At 45.1% G+C, this 18,127-nt stretch overlaps 1 protein-coding gene across 1 annotated transcript in view; it reads right to left on the minus strand.

Annotated features, from left to right (window-relative positions):
• Positions 1 to 18,127, minus strand: part of SYNE1 (spectrin repeat containing nuclear envelope protein 1) — a 385,540-nt gene that overhangs the window by 116,667 nt on the left and 250,746 nt on the right. The window contains exons 59-76 of the mRNA XM_069955314.1: positions 17,629 to 17,772; positions 17,256 to 17,411; positions 15,953 to 16,117; positions 15,413 to 15,585; positions 14,257 to 14,410; positions 12,912 to 13,055; positions 12,366 to 12,530; positions 10,707 to 11,024; positions 9,413 to 9,565; positions 8,513 to 8,683; positions 8,092 to 8,418; positions 7,521 to 7,673; positions 7,123 to 7,290; positions 6,329 to 6,505; positions 5,953 to 6,099; positions 4,075 to 4,200; positions 3,667 to 3,843; positions 2,320 to 2,585 (exon numbers count right to left, since the gene is read on the minus strand). Of these exons, the coding sequence (XP_069811415.1) occupies positions 2,320 to 2,585; positions 3,667 to 3,843; positions 4,075 to 4,200; positions 5,953 to 6,099; positions 6,329 to 6,505; positions 7,123 to 7,290; positions 7,521 to 7,673; positions 8,092 to 8,418; positions 8,513 to 8,683; positions 9,413 to 9,565; positions 10,707 to 11,024; positions 12,366 to 12,530; positions 12,912 to 13,055; positions 14,257 to 14,410; positions 15,413 to 15,585; positions 15,953 to 16,117; positions 17,256 to 17,411; positions 17,629 to 17,772 (3,284 nt within the window). The remainder of the gene's footprint in view (positions 1 to 2,319; positions 2,586 to 3,666; positions 3,844 to 4,074; positions 4,201 to 5,952; positions 6,100 to 6,328; positions 6,506 to 7,122; positions 7,291 to 7,520; positions 7,674 to 8,091; positions 8,419 to 8,512; positions 8,684 to 9,412; positions 9,566 to 10,706; positions 11,025 to 12,365; positions 12,531 to 12,911; positions 13,056 to 14,256; positions 14,411 to 15,412; positions 15,586 to 15,952; positions 16,118 to 17,255; positions 17,412 to 17,628; positions 17,773 to 18,127) is intronic.

The raw sequence follows: 18,127 nt of genomic DNA on the forward strand, positions 1-18,127 counted from the left end.
TGAAGTCCAATGAAGCACTAAGACCGGGCAATACTGCTTCCGAGCCAGCTTCCCCAGCAACAGTTGCATTAGACACTGCGAGGCTACAGTGGTGCTACTGTTCAATATAAGATACAATCGGAAAGCAGCTCAAGTAGAAGAAAGGAACAGGCACTCACCAAACTGCGTATAATCTTTTTTATTCCACCGCAGGCAGAGGGAGCACGGCATTAGCGGTCACAGCCATAGCTCCCTCTCCCTGCATTTTTTATCTTTGCTATGAAGATGAAATAAAGAGGATTATATGCAGTTTGGTGAGTGCCTGTTCCTTTCTTCTACTTGAGCTGCTTATTGGTGGTCAGTTATAGATCTATTCACAGAAAACGTGTGATTAAAGAGGATGTACCATCCGGTACATCCTCTTTAACCTGAACCCACGGATTGATCGGCGCCGACACTGGGAAGCGGGTGCCGCGGTCCGTTTTTCGGACCGCCGCCCGGTTCCCGTGCACGGCACCGTTCGATCCAGCGGTACCGGCCGGTGCTGAAGCACTGGAGGTCGGCCAGGCCGCCCCCAGTGGGAGGGAATTCCCTCCCCTGTATGACGCGGCTTGCTTAGGGTACAAACCCACTTGGCGGGTCTGCAGCGAGTCTCCATGCTGCGTTTTTGCAGCGAGACTCGCTGCAGATCCCGGCCCTATACTTTTAATGGCAGACAAACACGCAGCAGGGATGTACATCCCTGCTGCGAGTTTGTCTGCAGCCCTCCCCATTAACCCCCCGGCCGCCGGAGCTGATACTTCACCTGATCCCGGCTCCGACGGTTGCCGATGTCTTCAGCAAGCCGGAGCGGGGACCAGGTGAGGTATATGCTCCAGCCAGCTGCCCGCAGCCCCGGCCGCCCGATCGCCCCCCCGCAGCCCCGGCCGCCCGATCGCCCCCCCGCAGCCCCGATCGCACACACGCCCCCCCGCAGCCCCGATCGCACACACGCCCCCCCGCAGCCCCGGCCGCCCGATCGCCCCCCCCGCAGCCCCGATCGCACACACGCCCCCCCCCCGCAGCCCCGATCGCACACACGCCCCCCCCCCCCCCCCCCCCCCGCAGCCCCGGCCGCCCGATCGGGGGGGCGTGCGATCGGTGCTGCGGGGGGGCGTGCGATCGGGCGGCCGGGGGGGGCGATCGGGGCTGCGGGGGGGGGGGCGTGTGTGCGATCGGGGCTGCGTGTGTGCGATCGGGGCTGCGGGGGGGCGTGTGTGCGATCGGGGCTGCGGGGGGGCGTGTGTGCGATCGGGGCTGTGGGGGGGGCGTGCGATCAGGCGGCCGGGGCTGCGGGGGGGGCGATCGGGGCTGCGGGGGGGCGTGTGTGCGATCGGGGCTGCGTGTGTGCGATCGGGGCTGCGGGGGGGGGGGGGGGGGGGCGTGTGTGCGATCGGGGCTGCGGGGGGGGCGATCGGGCGGCCGGGGCTGCGATCGGGCGGCCGGGGCATATACTTCACCTGGTCCCCGCTCCGGCTTGCTGAAGACATCAGGAACCGCCGGAGCCGGGATCAGGTGAAGTATCAGCTCCGGCGGCCGGGGGGTTAATGGGGTGGGCTGCAGACAAACTCGCAGCAGGGATGTACATCCCTGCTGCGTGTTTGTCTGCCATTAAAAGTATAGGGCCGGGATCTGCAGCGAGTCTCGCTGCAAAAACGCAGCATGGAGACTCGCTGCAGATCCGGCAAGTGGGTTTGTAACCTTAGAATGAATAGGGCCGCGTCATACAGGAGAGGGAATCCCCTCCCACTGGGGGCAGCCCGGTCGACCTCCAGTGCTTCAGCACCTGCCGGTACCACTGGACTGAACAGCGCCGTGCACGGGAACCGGGCAGCGGTCCAAAAAACGGACCGCGGCATCGGCTTCCCCGTGCCGGCGCAGATCGATCCGTGGGTTCAGGTTACCGGGGGGGTACATCCTCTTTAAAAATACTAAGATTCCACAAAGTGTCCAGTACTGAAACAATTCTTCTTAGGAACCTCAAGTTAACCTTATTGAAAGAATTTACTATTATAAGTGACTTTAAAAGTGGAAGTCTTTTTTGCCAGACATTAATTTGGTGCCAAAATGTGGATGTTTTAAGCAATCTATTGCATTTTCGCTCCGAAATGTTGGCCTTCCTAAAAAAAAAATGGCCGTAAAAGGGCCAAAAAACCCATAGCAATACTGTGTTCACGGATGAGGTTGCCACATTCACCACTCATTCAGAGGTTTAGACAGTGTAGCTTGACTTTGGATACAACAAAATGATTTTATCCTTTTATTAGTCATTTAGAATTATAACTAGTGGCTGTGAATTACCTGGCTAAGTTGTCCCACTCTGTAGTAAGTTTTTCAAGAAATACATCGACTATGCCGAGACGGTCATGGTAATCCCGCGTTCGCTGCAGATCTTCCTCCCTCTGTTGGAGTAAACCGTTTATTTGAAAGCAAAAATCGAGCCAGCGGTTACTTAGGTGACCGATGTCGGCATGTTCTGGGGACTCCTGCCCATTGGTCAGCTTGTTTACTTTCTCTGTAAACTTGGTAATCTCATCCTGCTGTGACTGGAGCCTCTGACTAAATTCCTAATGCACAAAAACAGAAAGAACTGTGAACAGAACATACGAAAGAGCAGTTCTAGTGGTTATAGTCTAATGCATATTTCACCACCATAGCCAGAAATTGATTGGGGTTACTGTGTAGGATGCAGACCCTTAAAGAGTTAAAATTTGTGTTTTTTGTGTGCAGACTCTGTTGCAGGATATATCCAAGATGCCAGACAAAGTATTTTATCTAGTGAAATGGCAGATACTAAGTCAGAAAACCACCAGACTCCAGTAAGGTCAATGGGGTGCATTGAGTGCAACTGGCGCTGTTTTTTCTGTTATTCTGCTCCAATGACGGAGTAGAACATAAGAATGAATAACACTGGAATGAACCCAGACTTAAAAGAGTACCTGTCGTTATATATATATATTTTAAACCACAGATTCGGGGCTTACTGACAAACTTTCAGGAACTATTTTGGCTATAATGTGCTTTAAACATAGCCTATACTTTCTAACACCGGGGGGGGGGGGCTGTTTGCATTGTTTCTTCTTCATTGTTATACTGGGCGAAATCTTGACTCTTTCTTCATTACAAAAAAAAGATAAAAGAAAAAAATCGAGAAACAGGAAGTCCAGACGCCACGCAAGGCAGACATTTGATTTACAGCCCTGCCCAGCGTGCAACTCTCTCCCAGTCTGTGAACTGCAGGTGCTGGAGCAGAAGCACTTTCATAGATCAGAAGAAACAGGTGAGGGTGTGTGTTGTGATTGGGGTTGGGGAGACTTGTACCGAAGGGTGGGGTGTACCGGCAGGGGGCAGGGTGTACTGATGGGGCTTACCGGTGGCAGAGTGCGGTGGGGGATAATCATTATTATTATTAAATCCCACTTTGTATTGTCATCCTCTCTGCACTGAAAAAGCATCTGCACACAGAGAGGGCAGCAATACAGGCTGGGATGAGGCTCATTGGCCCTTGGCATGTGTAGGGGTGAGTGAGAGATGTAGCCAGTTCATCTACATTATTTGATGAGTACACCCCCACCCCAAATCTTCAACTAAATTTGTCCTATAAACCCAAGACCAGATCTGTCAGGAGGCCACAAGCCATCCCAGTACCTTTAGCTGTGACACCACATTCTGGGCTAGTTTGACCTCTAGTTCTGCTCGCTTTCTCTTCATGTTTTGGAGCTGTTGCTCGGCCTCCTGAAAGTACGCGTGTAGCTCCACCTTCATGTGTTTCACGTCTTCCCAGCCGTTTGCCAGATCCTGAGACTCCATCATTCTCTTCTCAATCTAATAAAGAACACATTGTAGAACGTTCAGTACAATATCATCTGTCACTCTGTATGAGGCCTCACACTGTCAGGAGTCTGGAGTCCCCCGTGACAGATTCCTGTGGGACCTTGAAAAATAAATGGTCTCGCATCATGTGACCGACACGTTACTGTCGGTTTTGCGAGCATCCGCTGAGTTGTCATGGAGCGTGCACAATGTTACTGGTTATAAAAGCAGAGAAGGGCTTACTGTCTGCTTTGTCTGCTGAATGTTAATGGCCACACTCTTCACAGCCCCGTCAGATAGGTCACAAGCTGTGCATAGAAGGTCCAGGTATGTATTCGCCTGCTCCTGCAGAGTCCTGTATTGTTTCACCTGTGTACACAATAACAATGAAAAGAGCCTATGAGTCAATTACAGTTATAATCTAAAAGACAAGCTTTTGAAAAGTCATTGGTGATTTAAAGGGGTATTCTGCGCAAACATAACTTCTGATATGTTGCTGCCCATGGTGAGACTAACAATTCCTTCCATACTTATTATCTATTCAGTCTCCTTCCCCCAGTTCTCAGCTGCTGCTTTCTGCTGAAGACACAAAAATCTGTGTGTGAGCTTTTCTCTCTGTCTCCTCTTCCACCCCCCTTCTTTCCAAGATCGCTGATGTAAGCAAGTCCCTATCTGCAACTTTGTAATGCAAGTGGGTTAATCACAGTGCAGATAAAGCCTGCCAGGGACTTGTTTAAATAGGCAGTCTCAGAAGGGAGTGGGGAGGAGGGGGAGACAGAGAGAAAGGTGCACACAGATTTTTGTGTCTTCAGCAGAAAACAGAAGCTGAAAACTGGGGGAAGGAGGCTGAATAGATAATAACAAGTATGGAAGGAATTGTTGGTCTTCCCATGGGCAGCAACATATCAAAAGTTATGTTTGAGCAGAATACCCCTTTAAATTAAATTGGCTATCTATGGCTTAAGACACTAAACTGGCTTTTGTATATGTTAAAAAATAAAAAGACAAGCATTATTTACGTGTTACCCGCTGCTCCAGCAAGTTATTCTTTTTCATGCAAAGAACATGACCTATGAGGCCAGTGACTGACACCAGCAGTCATGGGGATATTAAGCATGTCATCACTCATTGGCCACTAGAAAATCATTGCCGGATTGAGCAAATAATGGTAATTTTAAAAAAAAATTTATAACATTTCCTGGTGTCCATTCTTTTTTTAAAGTGCCCCCATCACTTTAAAAAGTCCTAGAATCATATCAAAAGTTTTGATCAGTCTAGTGCTTCACTCCCTGGCTTGCTGCAATCTCCATCAAGCTTCAGAGACTAATGCCCCTATTCCACGAGTCGTTTGGAGGAGCAAACGAGCGCTATTAGTGCTCGTTTGCTCCTCGTTCCCCGCTCGCTGCCGCCGCTATTCAACGCAGCGTCAGCGAGCGGGTGAGTGCGGGAGGGGCGGCGGGGAGCTGCTGGGTGGGCTGCCCGGGGGATCGCTGATCGTCCGGGCAGCCCATAGGATATAGCAGCATCTGCTGCCGACGGTCCTATTCAACGGAGCGACGGCAGCAGATCGCTGCTATATCAGTCGCTTGTTTTTCAACATGTTGAAAAACAAGCGACTGCAACGATCAGCCGACATGAACGATGTCGGCTGATCGTTGCACTCTATTCCACGGGACGAATATCGTTCATAGCGGCCGTTATCGGCCAAATACGAACGATATTGCTCCTCTAAACGACCCGTGGAATAGGGCCTTTACAATGCAGACAATATCCTGCACAGACACAAGACAGGCAGCAAGCCGAGGAGTGAAGCACTAAGCTGAAAACTTCCTTTAGTTCTACCAATTCAGGCTCCAACCAATCAGAACAGTTGACAAATCTCTAGGACGTTTAGTGTCAGTGCCCATAAAGTCTCTAGGATGGAAGTGACAGTGCCCATAAAGTCTCTAGGATGGAAGTGACAGTGCCCATAAAGTCTCTAGGATGGGATGGAAGGGACAGTGCCCATAAAGTCTCTAGGATGGAAGGGACAGTGCCCATAAAGTCTCTAGGATGGAAGTGACAGTGCCCATAAAGTCTTATGCAAAATTGTAAGTCTATATTCACACTCTGTTCACATACCTGTTTTGTAGCCTCAGCCAGTGACAGTGGAGCTTTGGCCCTTTGGTCCAGCTCCTTCTTCACAGTAGAATACCAGGCTTGACACTGCAGCAGGGTGTCTTGGTGACTTACATGCTTCTGAAGTTCATTTTCCAAACTTAAATACACCTGGGGGTAAATGGAAAATGAAGAAAAATATATATAAAATAAAAAAAATAATATATTTTTAATTAATATTATTAGTATTTTTTTTTTTAAATTATTATATTCTTTAAAATCCTAACTGAGAACTGAGTAAGTCTATATTCACACTATGAAAGGTTGCTTTCCTGGTGGATCACAATCAAGCAATGATATGGACACCAAGCTATGGCATTATGGGTGCACTATAACTTACCCTCTGGACGGTACTACAGATGGCCGAGTAGCTGTCTCTGGTTCCCTGTAAATGTGCTTGTATGGTTTGTTTAAACTTTGCCTGGAGATGTTCTGCACAGTGAAGAACCAGATTTTCTCCCTTCACTTTGAGACTATTCAAGCGCTCTTCAAACCCAGCGATATCCTCCATCATTGCCTGAAAAAAGATGCAGCATTAACTTCAGAATATGTACATGATCATCATTTGGATTTTGTTATGGTTGGCTTTAATTAAAATGTATACAACAATAATCTCTGCCCTCTGTGACGCTACTAAAACATATGAATGCAGTCATGTAATATGTCACATGAGATTCCGTATCCGTATTAGTAGTCGTTTTATTTGTTCATGTTCATCTTTGCTGCTTATGGCGCAGAATGTTATACAGATTTGTAATTTACTTCAATTTAAAAAAACTCAAGTCTCCAGTACATATCAGCTGCTGTATGTCCTGCATGAAGTAGTGTATTCTCTCCAGTCTGACGCAGTGCTCTCTGCTGCCACCTCTGTCCATGTGAGGAACTGTCCAGAGCAGGAGAGGTTTTCTATGGGGATTTGCTGCTGCTCTGGACATGGACAGAGGTGGCAGTAGAGAGCATCATGACAGACTGGAAAGAATACACCACTTCCTGCAGGGCATACAGCAAATGATAAGTACTTGAAGACTTGAGATTTTTTAATAGAAGTAAATAACTAATCTCTGGCAGTTGATTTGAAAACATTTTTTAAACTGCAAATGGCACCATTTCTGCACTCGTGTCACTATATAATACCTTGTGATTAGCCAGCTGCTGAGTGATCATCTCTAAGTTACTGCTTTCCATTAGGTCAGGGGTTACCAGTCTGCTTGACATCTGTAGAAGCCACTTCTCTACATCCTGCAGCTCACTGTTGTAAGATTCATGCTCCTTCACTTTTTCCTCCAATTCAGCAACAGTAATCTGTTAAAAAAATAAATAAAAAAATAATTATTATATATATATATTTATATATATATATATATACACACACTGATTTTTTTTAACCATGATTTCCTATAGACAATGCCTCTCTTTTAGGAGACCAGCCTCCTATCCGTCCCCCGACTTCTTTTTAGTGCACAGGTTTCAGTATGTATACATATGTTTCCTCTTATCACAGTTGCTGAAATGCTGAGCTGCACGTCCCTTACCTTGGCCAGGCTGCACAGCCCTTGATAATCCTTCTGCAATTTGTGGATTTTTTCCCCCACAAAGGCATCATGAGTCATTCTAAGCAACGCTTCACCCTTTTCAACCACAACTTTAATGGACGGCTCACGTGACAGGACAGTCTGTTGGACGGACTGGAAAGAATAAACAATATGGTTAACTCCATTGTATTGATGAATTGTCATTTACCCAAGGTGCCCAAACCTGTTGCTCCTCTGTTGTAAACACAAAACCCACCATCCCCAGCTTATTGCAGACTGTCTGTGGTGTGTGTAGTTCTGTAAGGTCTCAGTACACATTACTGGAAATTACAAGGAATTGAAGAGGAAATTGAAATTTCCAGCGGAAAAGGTGGGAAAAAGCAGATCAGCGGCGGAACATTCCACGTGTAAACGACAGAGCAGAAATCCCATTGAACTCAATGGGACATTGCTCTGTACATATTTTACAGGTGGAATTTCAAGAGGAAAATATGTAAAAATTAGCGTGAATGACACTTGAAATTCCTCCCCTATTCCTCAGTGTGAACATACCCTAGAAAGAGCAAATTACCTTATACTTGGCTAGTTGCGCCTTTTTCTCATAGAGCTCAGTTTTGGATTCCACATCGGCTTTCAGGATGTTCTGATACTCCGTCAGCCATTGTACTAGTCCGCTGTACTTGTCAGAGAATTCTTTGGCGTGATGGAGACCCTTTTCCAGCGCTGTATGCTCTTTTCTAACTGAGCTTGTCAGCTCCTCCAACCTTTCCACATGGCTGTGTATGTCTTTCTCCAGCCGGTCAGCTTCATCTCCCGTCAGATATTTAAGAACACGTTCACCTTTTTCGCGGAGTGCTTTCAGTAGTCTGTGCCCTAAATCCATCTCACCTAATAAAGACTATAGAGAGAAAAGGGTATACATATACAGTATAAAGCCATGCAGATATGGATATAGAAACAGGATGGTAAGTGCTTGTACGAATAACACTTACCTCGAGTTTCTTCCTTTTCTTCTCCAGTGCTGCCTGATCCACAGCGCCCGTATCTGCTGTTATATTCTGGAAGCTCTGCAAAGCACCCGTAAACCATTCTGTGTAATAGTTAATGGCGGCCTCGGACTCCGCTATGTTCCTAATTTCTTCTTCGAGGAATTGGATTTGTTCCTTGAATAAGACAACAAAAGTTACTGGTACCAGTCACAAAACTTATTTACACAGCGTTCATACAGTGAAAAACAAAGAGTCAATAGAAGAAAAAAAAACATTATAGCTCTATACACATTCACATGCATGTCCACTGTGCAAAAATAGACTGAAAAATATAAAAACTCTGTATTATTCTAACATTTAAAGGGATATTCCACTCTAACATAACTTTTCATATGTTGCTGCCCATGGGTAGACTAACAATTCCTTCCATACTTGTTATTATCTGTTCAGTCTCCTTCCCCCAGTTCTCAGCTGCTGCTTTCTACTGAAAAAAAAACCTGTATGAGCTTTTCTCTCTGTATCCCCCTCTGGCTGTCTTTATCTGCAACATTGTAGCTTCTTTAATCACAATGAGTTCAATAGCAACTTAACCTCAGAATAACCCTCCTAGCATTAAAAAACAAAAAAACAAAGAAAGGCTTACACACATATTTTTGTGTCTTCAGCAGAAAGCAGCAGCTCAGAACTGGGGGAAGAAGACTGAATAGATAATCACAAGTATGGAAGGAATTGTTATGTTATGTTTGAGTGGAATACCCCTTTATTAAAAATACACAATAAAGTCTACCACCGCCACAATGTGAATGTGATTTCCTAGTTACAAGAGAGTTTGACCTCAGCTTGACTGAACAAGCTTGTAAAAAGAGACATCTTGGCACATTGATGACTTATTGAAGTATTTACCAATATATGAAGCCGTGCCGCCTGATAGCGAGATGTTAGCAGAGTGGCCATGCTCCCAATTCTGCTACTACGGCCTTCCTCCAACACTTGCTGGGCCAAGGTGCCGACCTCTTCAACTTCATCTTTGTAGACCATCACCTCCTCGTGCCATTTCTAAGAGAGAGAACGAACAAAGCCATTCAAGGGCAGTATAGAAGAAGAATGATGAAGACCTCAGTAATAGAAAACAAGCTATATGGACAGGTTGATCTTCCAGGTCAACTTCCAGGCTGTTCCTTGCTGCAAAAAACAGACATGAGTAGAGAAGACATTTTTGTAAATATTTTTTTGCTACAGCAAAAAAAAAACAAAAAAACTGTGGAAACGTTTTGCAAGCCCCAGTAAAACTGACATGTCTGTATTCTGTGAGTCAGTATGGTTACAACAAAACCCAATTAATATACATTTAAAGTGTCACTGTAGTTTAAAAACTTTTGACATGTCATAGAGATCGATCCTGGTGAGTGTTCAGACCTGTACCAATCATGAGAACGCGCGGAGAGAAGGTCACGCTGCAGGATGTCCTCTCCCTGCTCTGTGTAATGTGGTATAAGTCGGGCTCCATAGACTTACATAGGCAATCAGATGGAGCCCGATCAATAACGTGAAACAGAACCTAGAGAGTATTGGGGTTAGCCTGATCTTCTCCCCGCTCATTCTCTTGATCAGTAGAGGTCTGAGCACTCACCTGCACCTATTAAAACATTTTGACATGTCTCTATAACATTAATGGAATCAGTGGAGCCACGTCATGAAGGGGCAGGGGTTTCACTGAGGGCGGCCGGCCAGTCTCCAGTGCTTCAGCCCGGGCCAGTGCTCGGTAATAGACTGGCGATGTGTGCAGGAATCGGGCCGCAGTTCAAAAAAAGGACCATGCCATTGGCTTCCCTGTGCCAGCACTGTTCATGTGCATCACCTGATGGTACATTCTCTAGAAAGAGGTATTCCTATCTCCAATGTTTATGCTACATCCTCAGTGTCAATTATCCCTGCACTGCACGCCGACAAGGAAAGAGAGGGGTGACTAGTTATGTGGGGCTCCCGCCCAGGTGACTAGTTGACTCCCCACTCCCTGCCTAGCGCAGCAGAATAAAAGTACTTTTTCTCCTTACCAAAGCTACTGCTGCAGAGGTAGTTGGTATAAAGCTCTGCGAGCTGCCGAGAAGCTCTATACTATTATTCTGGGAACCATATTGGCACAATCGTACTGACTGGTTCCCTTTAAGCTTTAGAAATTACTGTGTTATGAATTTACCTTCATCTGCTGAAGCTGTATCTCCTTTGTGGCTCGGTCTGACTGACGTCCCGTTCTGATATTCACTTTTCCTTCCACAGAGGTCAGCCATTCATCCATCTTCTGGAACTTCCTCTCCATCAGCTTCAGCTTGCTGAGGGAGGCGTTTATCTGGCTCCGGCCCTCAGTCAGCCTCTGCTGATATACTTGCCAGTCATGTCGTAGGGATTCAAGCTCTCTGTCCTCTGTGTGTGGGATGCCCCATGGTATAACCTCCTCTCGTATGTGTAAGGTGCTATTCAGTAATGCCTGCCCCTCTGCACAGTGCATCTGAAGCTCCTGCAGAGAAGAAACACAATAACTCACCAGTTTTGCATCATCTTTAAAATGTGCCGATTACCATAAAAATGGAGTCTGAGCGACAAGCATAGTGTTATAGTGCAGATACAATTTTGTGTAAAAAGATTTAGCATGGCTTATAACTCATTGATAGAAAACCGTGCTCATTCTATGCCTAAGAGTCCAGTGGGTGGTCTCAGTCCATGAAATGCCTTCCCTTTATATATATGTATACAGATGCTACATGATATGACTGCTACGACCATTAGGTTAGGCTGGGTTCACACTGCGTTTTTTTATCCATTTGATGCAAAAAAAGGATGAAAAACAGATGAAAAGTGAATACATTTGTGTGCATCCGTTTTTCCATTGACCTCCATTATAAAAAAAAATGATCAAACTGCATTTTTTTATCGTACACAAAAAGATGGTCGACTAGCTTTTTGTGAATGCAAAAAAAAGAAAAAAAAGATGCGTTTTGATTGATTTTTTTTTATAATGGAAGTCAATGGAAGTAACGAATAAGAACGGATGCACACAAATGCCTCCGCTTTTTCATCTGTTTTTCACCCTTTTGCATAAAACAAATGAAAAAACAGATTGCAAAAGCGCAGTGTGAACCCAGCCTAAGGGAGAAACAAATACCCAGAAGTCTTGCAGTTTCCATTCTGGCCACTAAGTTTCACAATAGGCTGACACTTGGGTTATGTAGAAGAAAAAAACTTTTCCCAAGTCTCCTCCTAGTTATCACAGGCTGGATTACTGTGAAAGATGACAACAGTAAGTAGATGAGGCAGGATGCACCAGCTCAGCCTCAGTCCTCCCTTCACATAATGACACCTGCACAAGTCGCAGGGCATGACTTAAAAGGAGGAGTCTAGATACTCGTTGCTCATTCATGATCCAAGCTGACTGAACATGAAAAAATACTTTCAAATCAGCTGGTGCCAGAAAGTGCCAGAGATTTGTAATTTACTTCTATTAGAAAATCTGAAGTGTTCCAGTACTTATCAGCTGCTGTATGTCCTGCAGGAAGTGATGTATTCTTTCCAGTCTGGAGAGCAGGGGAGGTTTTCTATGGGGATTTCCTGCTGCTCTGGACAGGTCCTGACATGGACAGAGGTGGCTGCAGAGAGCACTATGTCAGACTGGAGAGAATACACCACTTCCTCAGGACATACAGCAGCTGATAAGTACTGGAAGACTGGAGACTTTTTTAATAAAAGTAAATTACAAATCTCTGGCACTTGCTGGGACCAGTTGATTTGAAAGAAAAATTTTGGGGGGGTAAATTACCCCTTTAAACCTATAAACATATGCCATACAAAATCCTAGGTTTACCTGTAGTTCATGAAGAGTAGAATCAAACATCTCAGTATCACCGTCAAACAACACCAGACAGTTCAGTCTTTCATTTTCTTGCTGCAGCCATTCTTCAAACGCCCTGAGCGCCTTTTGATAATTTTGGTGGTTGGACACTATTTTCTCTACTTTGGTGATGTCGTCCTGTTAAAACACGAACCATTGATCACCTGCTGCGTATAACCATACAATACACATAACACTTATACGTATACTAATATCACTCTCACTCTGTCAGCATTTGATGACTAACAAGAAGAGATGAGCGCCACTTGAGCATGCTGGAGTCGGATCGCTCAGCATCTGAATACCGAGGGCTGAAGAAGTTGGATGCAACCCTAGGGAGTCCTGGTGGATACAGCCTATAGCCTATGGCTGCATCGTTGTTTTCCTGGACTCCCATGGTCGAGTTGCGCTCATCTATGGAACCTTGTGAACCGTACTGACACCTCTAAACATACACAACAATAGAACGTTCCAGCAGAACATCCCTTGCATATACAAGAGAAGAACCTAGTGCTTTACCTTGACCTTCTCTTTTAGTGTATTGTAGCGTTCGTGCAGGTCTTGGAGCTCCAGTTGGGTGACATAATGCTCAGTCATGCCGGATCCTTTCTTCTCTATGGTTTCTAGTAAACTATTGTGACTTAAAACTTCTTCATTTAATAACTGTAAAAGAAGGTTAAATTAATAGGTTGTTGTTCATTGTTCCAACTTGGGATTTTTTACATAGTTCTTAATTAGAAATGAACGCAACTCAAGCATGCTCCAAGTTCAGTTGTTTGCTATTTGAATACCGGTGGCTGAAGTAGTTGGATGCCGTCCTAAGGAGTTCAGGAAACATGAATACAGCCATAGGCCCTAGGTTGTATCCATGTTCCAAGGATTCCCTGGGGCTGCACCCAACTTCTTTAGCCACCGGTATTCAAATATTGGACAAATAGACTCGAGTTGTGCTCATCCTTATTCTTAAAGAGAATATGTCAACAGAAAATTGACTTATTGTATAATGTTTTTATGCGAAACAGATTTTTTAATAATTTTCAGTGACTTTTTTCAAATTTTCCATTTTTCTATCTATATTATAAAATAATCCTGATATCCTGCAGTTTTCATTCTCCCCACTGGGGCTAAAACTAAGCCGAGATTTCCTGTTGTGTCTTTGGTGATAAGAGGAGGCTGCTGTAAAGTGATCTGTACAGCATTGCAGCGTCATGTGACACCAGTAGATAGAGGAGACAATAGCAGCTTCCTGTGGAATGACCTCTGCACAGGTCACAGAGCGCTCAGTAATGTCTGACATTCATCTCAAGGGGTCAGAGTCTGTCTATTGTCGTCTATGTCCAGGAGTCTTGCTGTAAAGCATGTCACTAAATGCTGTTAAAAACATCCCAGGCAATATGGCCACCCCCATAACAAGGTACAAAAAGTAAAAAAAAAAAAAGTTAGAAAAGAAATAGATTTGAAAAAAAGTTTTAGTATCTGACTCTAATCAGTAAGGGTACGTTCACATGTACAGGATCTGCAACCGCAGATTTGATGGCACAGATTTGCTTTGAATCTGCAACATCATATCTGTGCCATCAAATCTGCTGCAGATGTGCTGCTGTGTGAACACACACTAAAGGAAAATTTAGGTGACACATTCCCTTTAATGCGAGTGTTACCTACCACTCTGCGCACACAAAAAGACAGCTTAAGGGATAAACCCATCAGTGTCTATTTTCCTATAAAGGAAGCATTGTCATGATATGAGAACCTCAAGTTTCTGTCACTAACGGTGCTGTTTCAGCAATTCCACTACGAAAGCAGAATGGTGTGATAGAATACACAGATACAAATATCCAGCAAGGGGGACATGGATTGTTACCTTAGCTTTACTCTGTGCTGCAATTTTGTCTCTCAGTTCACTGTACTGCCGCTCAGGTTCATTAAGCCTTTCCTCCACTCTGTCCATCCAGCAGGAGAACTGACGGACATCATCCTGGTAACTGGTCCACTTGGACAGGGCTCCCTCCAGCTGGCTGTAATTTTAGAGGTCAATAAGTCATTATAACTCTTCACTGTTCACCGGACATGTGTATAGTTGTATAGTAAGGGCCCAATTACACAGTTGTCCGTCATTAGACAACTTCTAATATACACAATAGAAAAGCTGGTCTGGCACTTCTACCAAACTACACACTCTTGGGGGGATGGGTGCTCTCCTGCAAGGATAGATGTGCAACCAACAGGGTGCCCATAGTCATAGATCCATAACAGTCCAACATAAATTCCATAGCAGAAGAGAAGATGCGACACTCACTGTAAGTTGTTGCGTGCAGAAATGTTTATTCAAGTCAGTTCAGACAAAATGCGCGGCAGGGAGGGGAGAGCTGAATGGCTGGGTCATAATGACGGATCATTTCATGCTGTGAGGCACTCACTCTGGCCAGCGATCATACACGGCACAAAACGTTCCGTCGCTGTGACCCGCTCTCCCCTCCCTGCCTCGCACTTTGTCTGAACGGACTTGAATAAACATTTCTGCACGCAACAATTTACGGTCAGTGCCAATTCTTCTCTTCTGTATTGGAATTTATGTACAACTTTCAATACTGCTGCTGTTATACATAAAGAACCTATGCTTACCTCGCCACACTGCCCCCGTGTCCTCCTATGGAGCTCCGGTGTCCCCCATTGATCGCAGTCACCTCCTCTTCCGAGACAAACTCCTCTTGGGATTGACGGCCCACATGGCCAATCACTGGCTGAGGTGCTGTCCTGTCTCAGTTAGTGATTGGCTGACCGGGTTGTCACTCCCAAGAAGAGTTTGTCTCGGAAGAGGAAGTGACTGCAATCAATGGGGGACACCGGAGCTCCATAGGAGGACACGGGGGCAGTGTGGAGAGGTAAGAATAGGCTATTTTTTGTTTTCTATATAACAGCGGCGGTACAGTAGAAGTTGTCTAGCGACGGACAAACCCTTTAAGCATAGAATTCAGAATTCTCCATTTACATACAACCATGAACTTTATCGGCTATACCTTTTACACTGAATACAAGACGATAGCAGGGAGGCCCAAGAATCCTTGAGGTCTTTTAGTTGTTTCTGAATGGTAGGGGCACCATCTGGAGACGTGCTTCTCACAACAGATTCCCCTCGGGTTAGGATCATCTTCATCTGAATTTCTTTATCTTGCTTCACTAACAATAAAGTCTACAACACAAAACATGGGAACTAAGTGAAAATATCCTACAACAATGGTCTGTTCAGACAGCAAAGTCGTGTCCTCAGCCCAGTAAAGTAAAACCTACCGAAGAGGACTGAGGCAGCAGTGCTAACCAAACATGAGAGCAACTGGAGCATGCTAAAGTCCGATGGCCAAAGAAGTTGGATGCAGCTCTAGGAGGTCCGGGAAAACATGGATACGGCCATAGTTTTTCTGGACTCCCTGGGGTGGCCTCCAACTTTTTCAGTCACCGGTAATCAAATGCCGAATGATCGGAGTTACGCTCATCTCTGGTGCTAACCAAGGCATTAAGGCGGCACGCTGCCCTCTTTGTTGGACTTTGTCAGTACCTACCTCCAGCTTTGACATGCGGCTGTCCAGGACACTTTTATCTGCAGTAGGATGACAGTACATTTGCAGTAGATGAACGGCATCATTTATCCAGTCTTGGAGGTCTGTCAGACCCTGTAAAAACTGCTGGTGCTCGGCCACAATGCGATCCATCCGTGACATTTTCTCCTAAAGGCGGTGGTTATAAAAGTTTCTTATTATATGTTATGCATAGTTATACATATCTATAAAACACTAGTGCGCTATATACTGAGGGTCTGGTTACCGTGTATATTCCTTGTAGTAAGAAAATTGTTTTTATAGAAAAAAGATATAGCTGCACTTTTTATTCCACATTAAAAATCTATATAAGCTAGAGACACAATAAGGCTATGTGCAAACAATGCATTTTTTTTTATAACAAGAACGGCTGTTATTGATGATTAAAACAACGGCCGTCCTTGTCATAAAGTCTATTGAACAACGGGCGTTGTTTTTACATCAATAGACTGGTGCCGCAGTCCTTTTTTTTTTAACCACAGCCAGGTTCACCCCCCCCCCCCACCCCGACACGGCACCATTACAAACACTGGAGCTGTGCCACGGGGGGGCTGGGTAGGCTGGTGGGGGATGTTCTGTGTATGGAAATCAATGGTTAATTGACTCTTGCGGCCGGCAGATTTTAAAATAATGTTATGTTTTATAAAGGGTCTCTTTCTGTCTCACAAAGCTGTTTTCCTACCAACCCCCTACTTCTTATCTGTGCATTATCAGGCAAAGCCGTCTTCATTACAGAGAAGCAAATACGGGGTTGGTTGAGTCCATTATAACCTATGGAGAGGGGAGGGGCCAAGTGGGATGAGTGAGCAGGAAGAGGAGAAAAACAGCTGTGTAGTTTGGAGACTGTCTGGGCACATAAAACGCTGGATTCACAGGTCAGAAAGGTCAGTGCTTATCTGGGAGCTTAGTAAGAGAAGATTGCAGGATGAAGTGCTGTGAAGGGCTGCCTTTTCTCCTCTTCGTGCTTACTCATCCCCCTTGGCCCCTCCCCCTCCATAGAGCATAATGGACACAGAAATCCTACTTCTTCTGAAGTGAGGGGGGATCAGCTTTTTGAGTACAGAAGGAAACTCTTTTGCTTAATAAAACCTATAAAAGAGTTTCTTAAAATCGCTTGTATTATTGAGATTTATTGATTTCTGAAAAGTAACCCTGAAATGACCATTACACTTTTTAAGATTACAAAACAGGGACATAAAGAGGCTGAAGAAAATACAGCATTATACAGCAGCGAAAAATCCATGCAAAAAGCCCAGTGGGACGTTACCTTTGTTAGATTGCTTAGTGCTAGGTACTGAGAAGACAGCTGGGAAACCCTGTGCATATAGCTTTTGTTGGCAGACTGGCCTTCCCTGAGCTGTTGAGCCTTCTCTTTAAGTCTGGTGATCTGTGGCTCATGGCAGCTTATTTCTTCTAGGATAGACTGGAGGGCACAAGCACATTTAAAACAGTACAGGAAAAGCATGCAACAAACAGCGAGATACAATGCACGGTAAATGCGCCATACGGATGAGTTAAGCATTAAGTGACTAGATGGCAAATGCGGTAAACGGTATTAATAAGGAAGCACGAGGCTAAAGAAACACAAATGTTAGAACAATTAAAGTCCATTACGGCCCTGCATAAATCAGAAGACTTACCTGGAGCTTCTGCTGTTCCTTCCTCTTAGACGGCAGGTCATGGAGACGATTATTGCTGTCTTGCACTATCCTATCAGTATTTGCCAGCCATTCCTGAACTGGTTTGGCGCTTGTTTCAAAATCTTTCATTTGAACCTTTAAATTCTACATGAAGAACAAATAAATTAGGAAATATATACAGGGATACTGCTGTTTTCGAACTTAATTGGTTCAGGAGGGCAGTTTGAGAACCGAGCAGTGTCTTCCCATAGGAAATAATGTAAATGTGTTTAATTGGTTCCAGCAGCCACCAATAATTATAGGGGTTATCGACCGAAAAGATTTTTCTTTCAAATCAACTGGTTTCAGAAAGTTATACAGATTTGTAATTTACTTCTTTTTAAAAATCTCCAGTCTTCAAGTACTTATCAGCTGCTGTATGTCCTGCAGGAAGTGGTGTATTCTTTCCAGTCTGACACAGCGCTCTCTGCTGCCACCTCTGTCCATGTCAGGAACTGTC

Source organism: Dendropsophus ebraccatus, chromosome 15 (assembly GCF_027789765.1).
Source record: "Dendropsophus ebraccatus isolate aDenEbr1 chromosome 15, aDenEbr1.pat, whole genome shotgun sequence".
Lineage (NCBI taxonomy): Eukaryota > Metazoa > Chordata > Amphibia > Anura > Hylidae > Dendropsophus > Dendropsophus ebraccatus.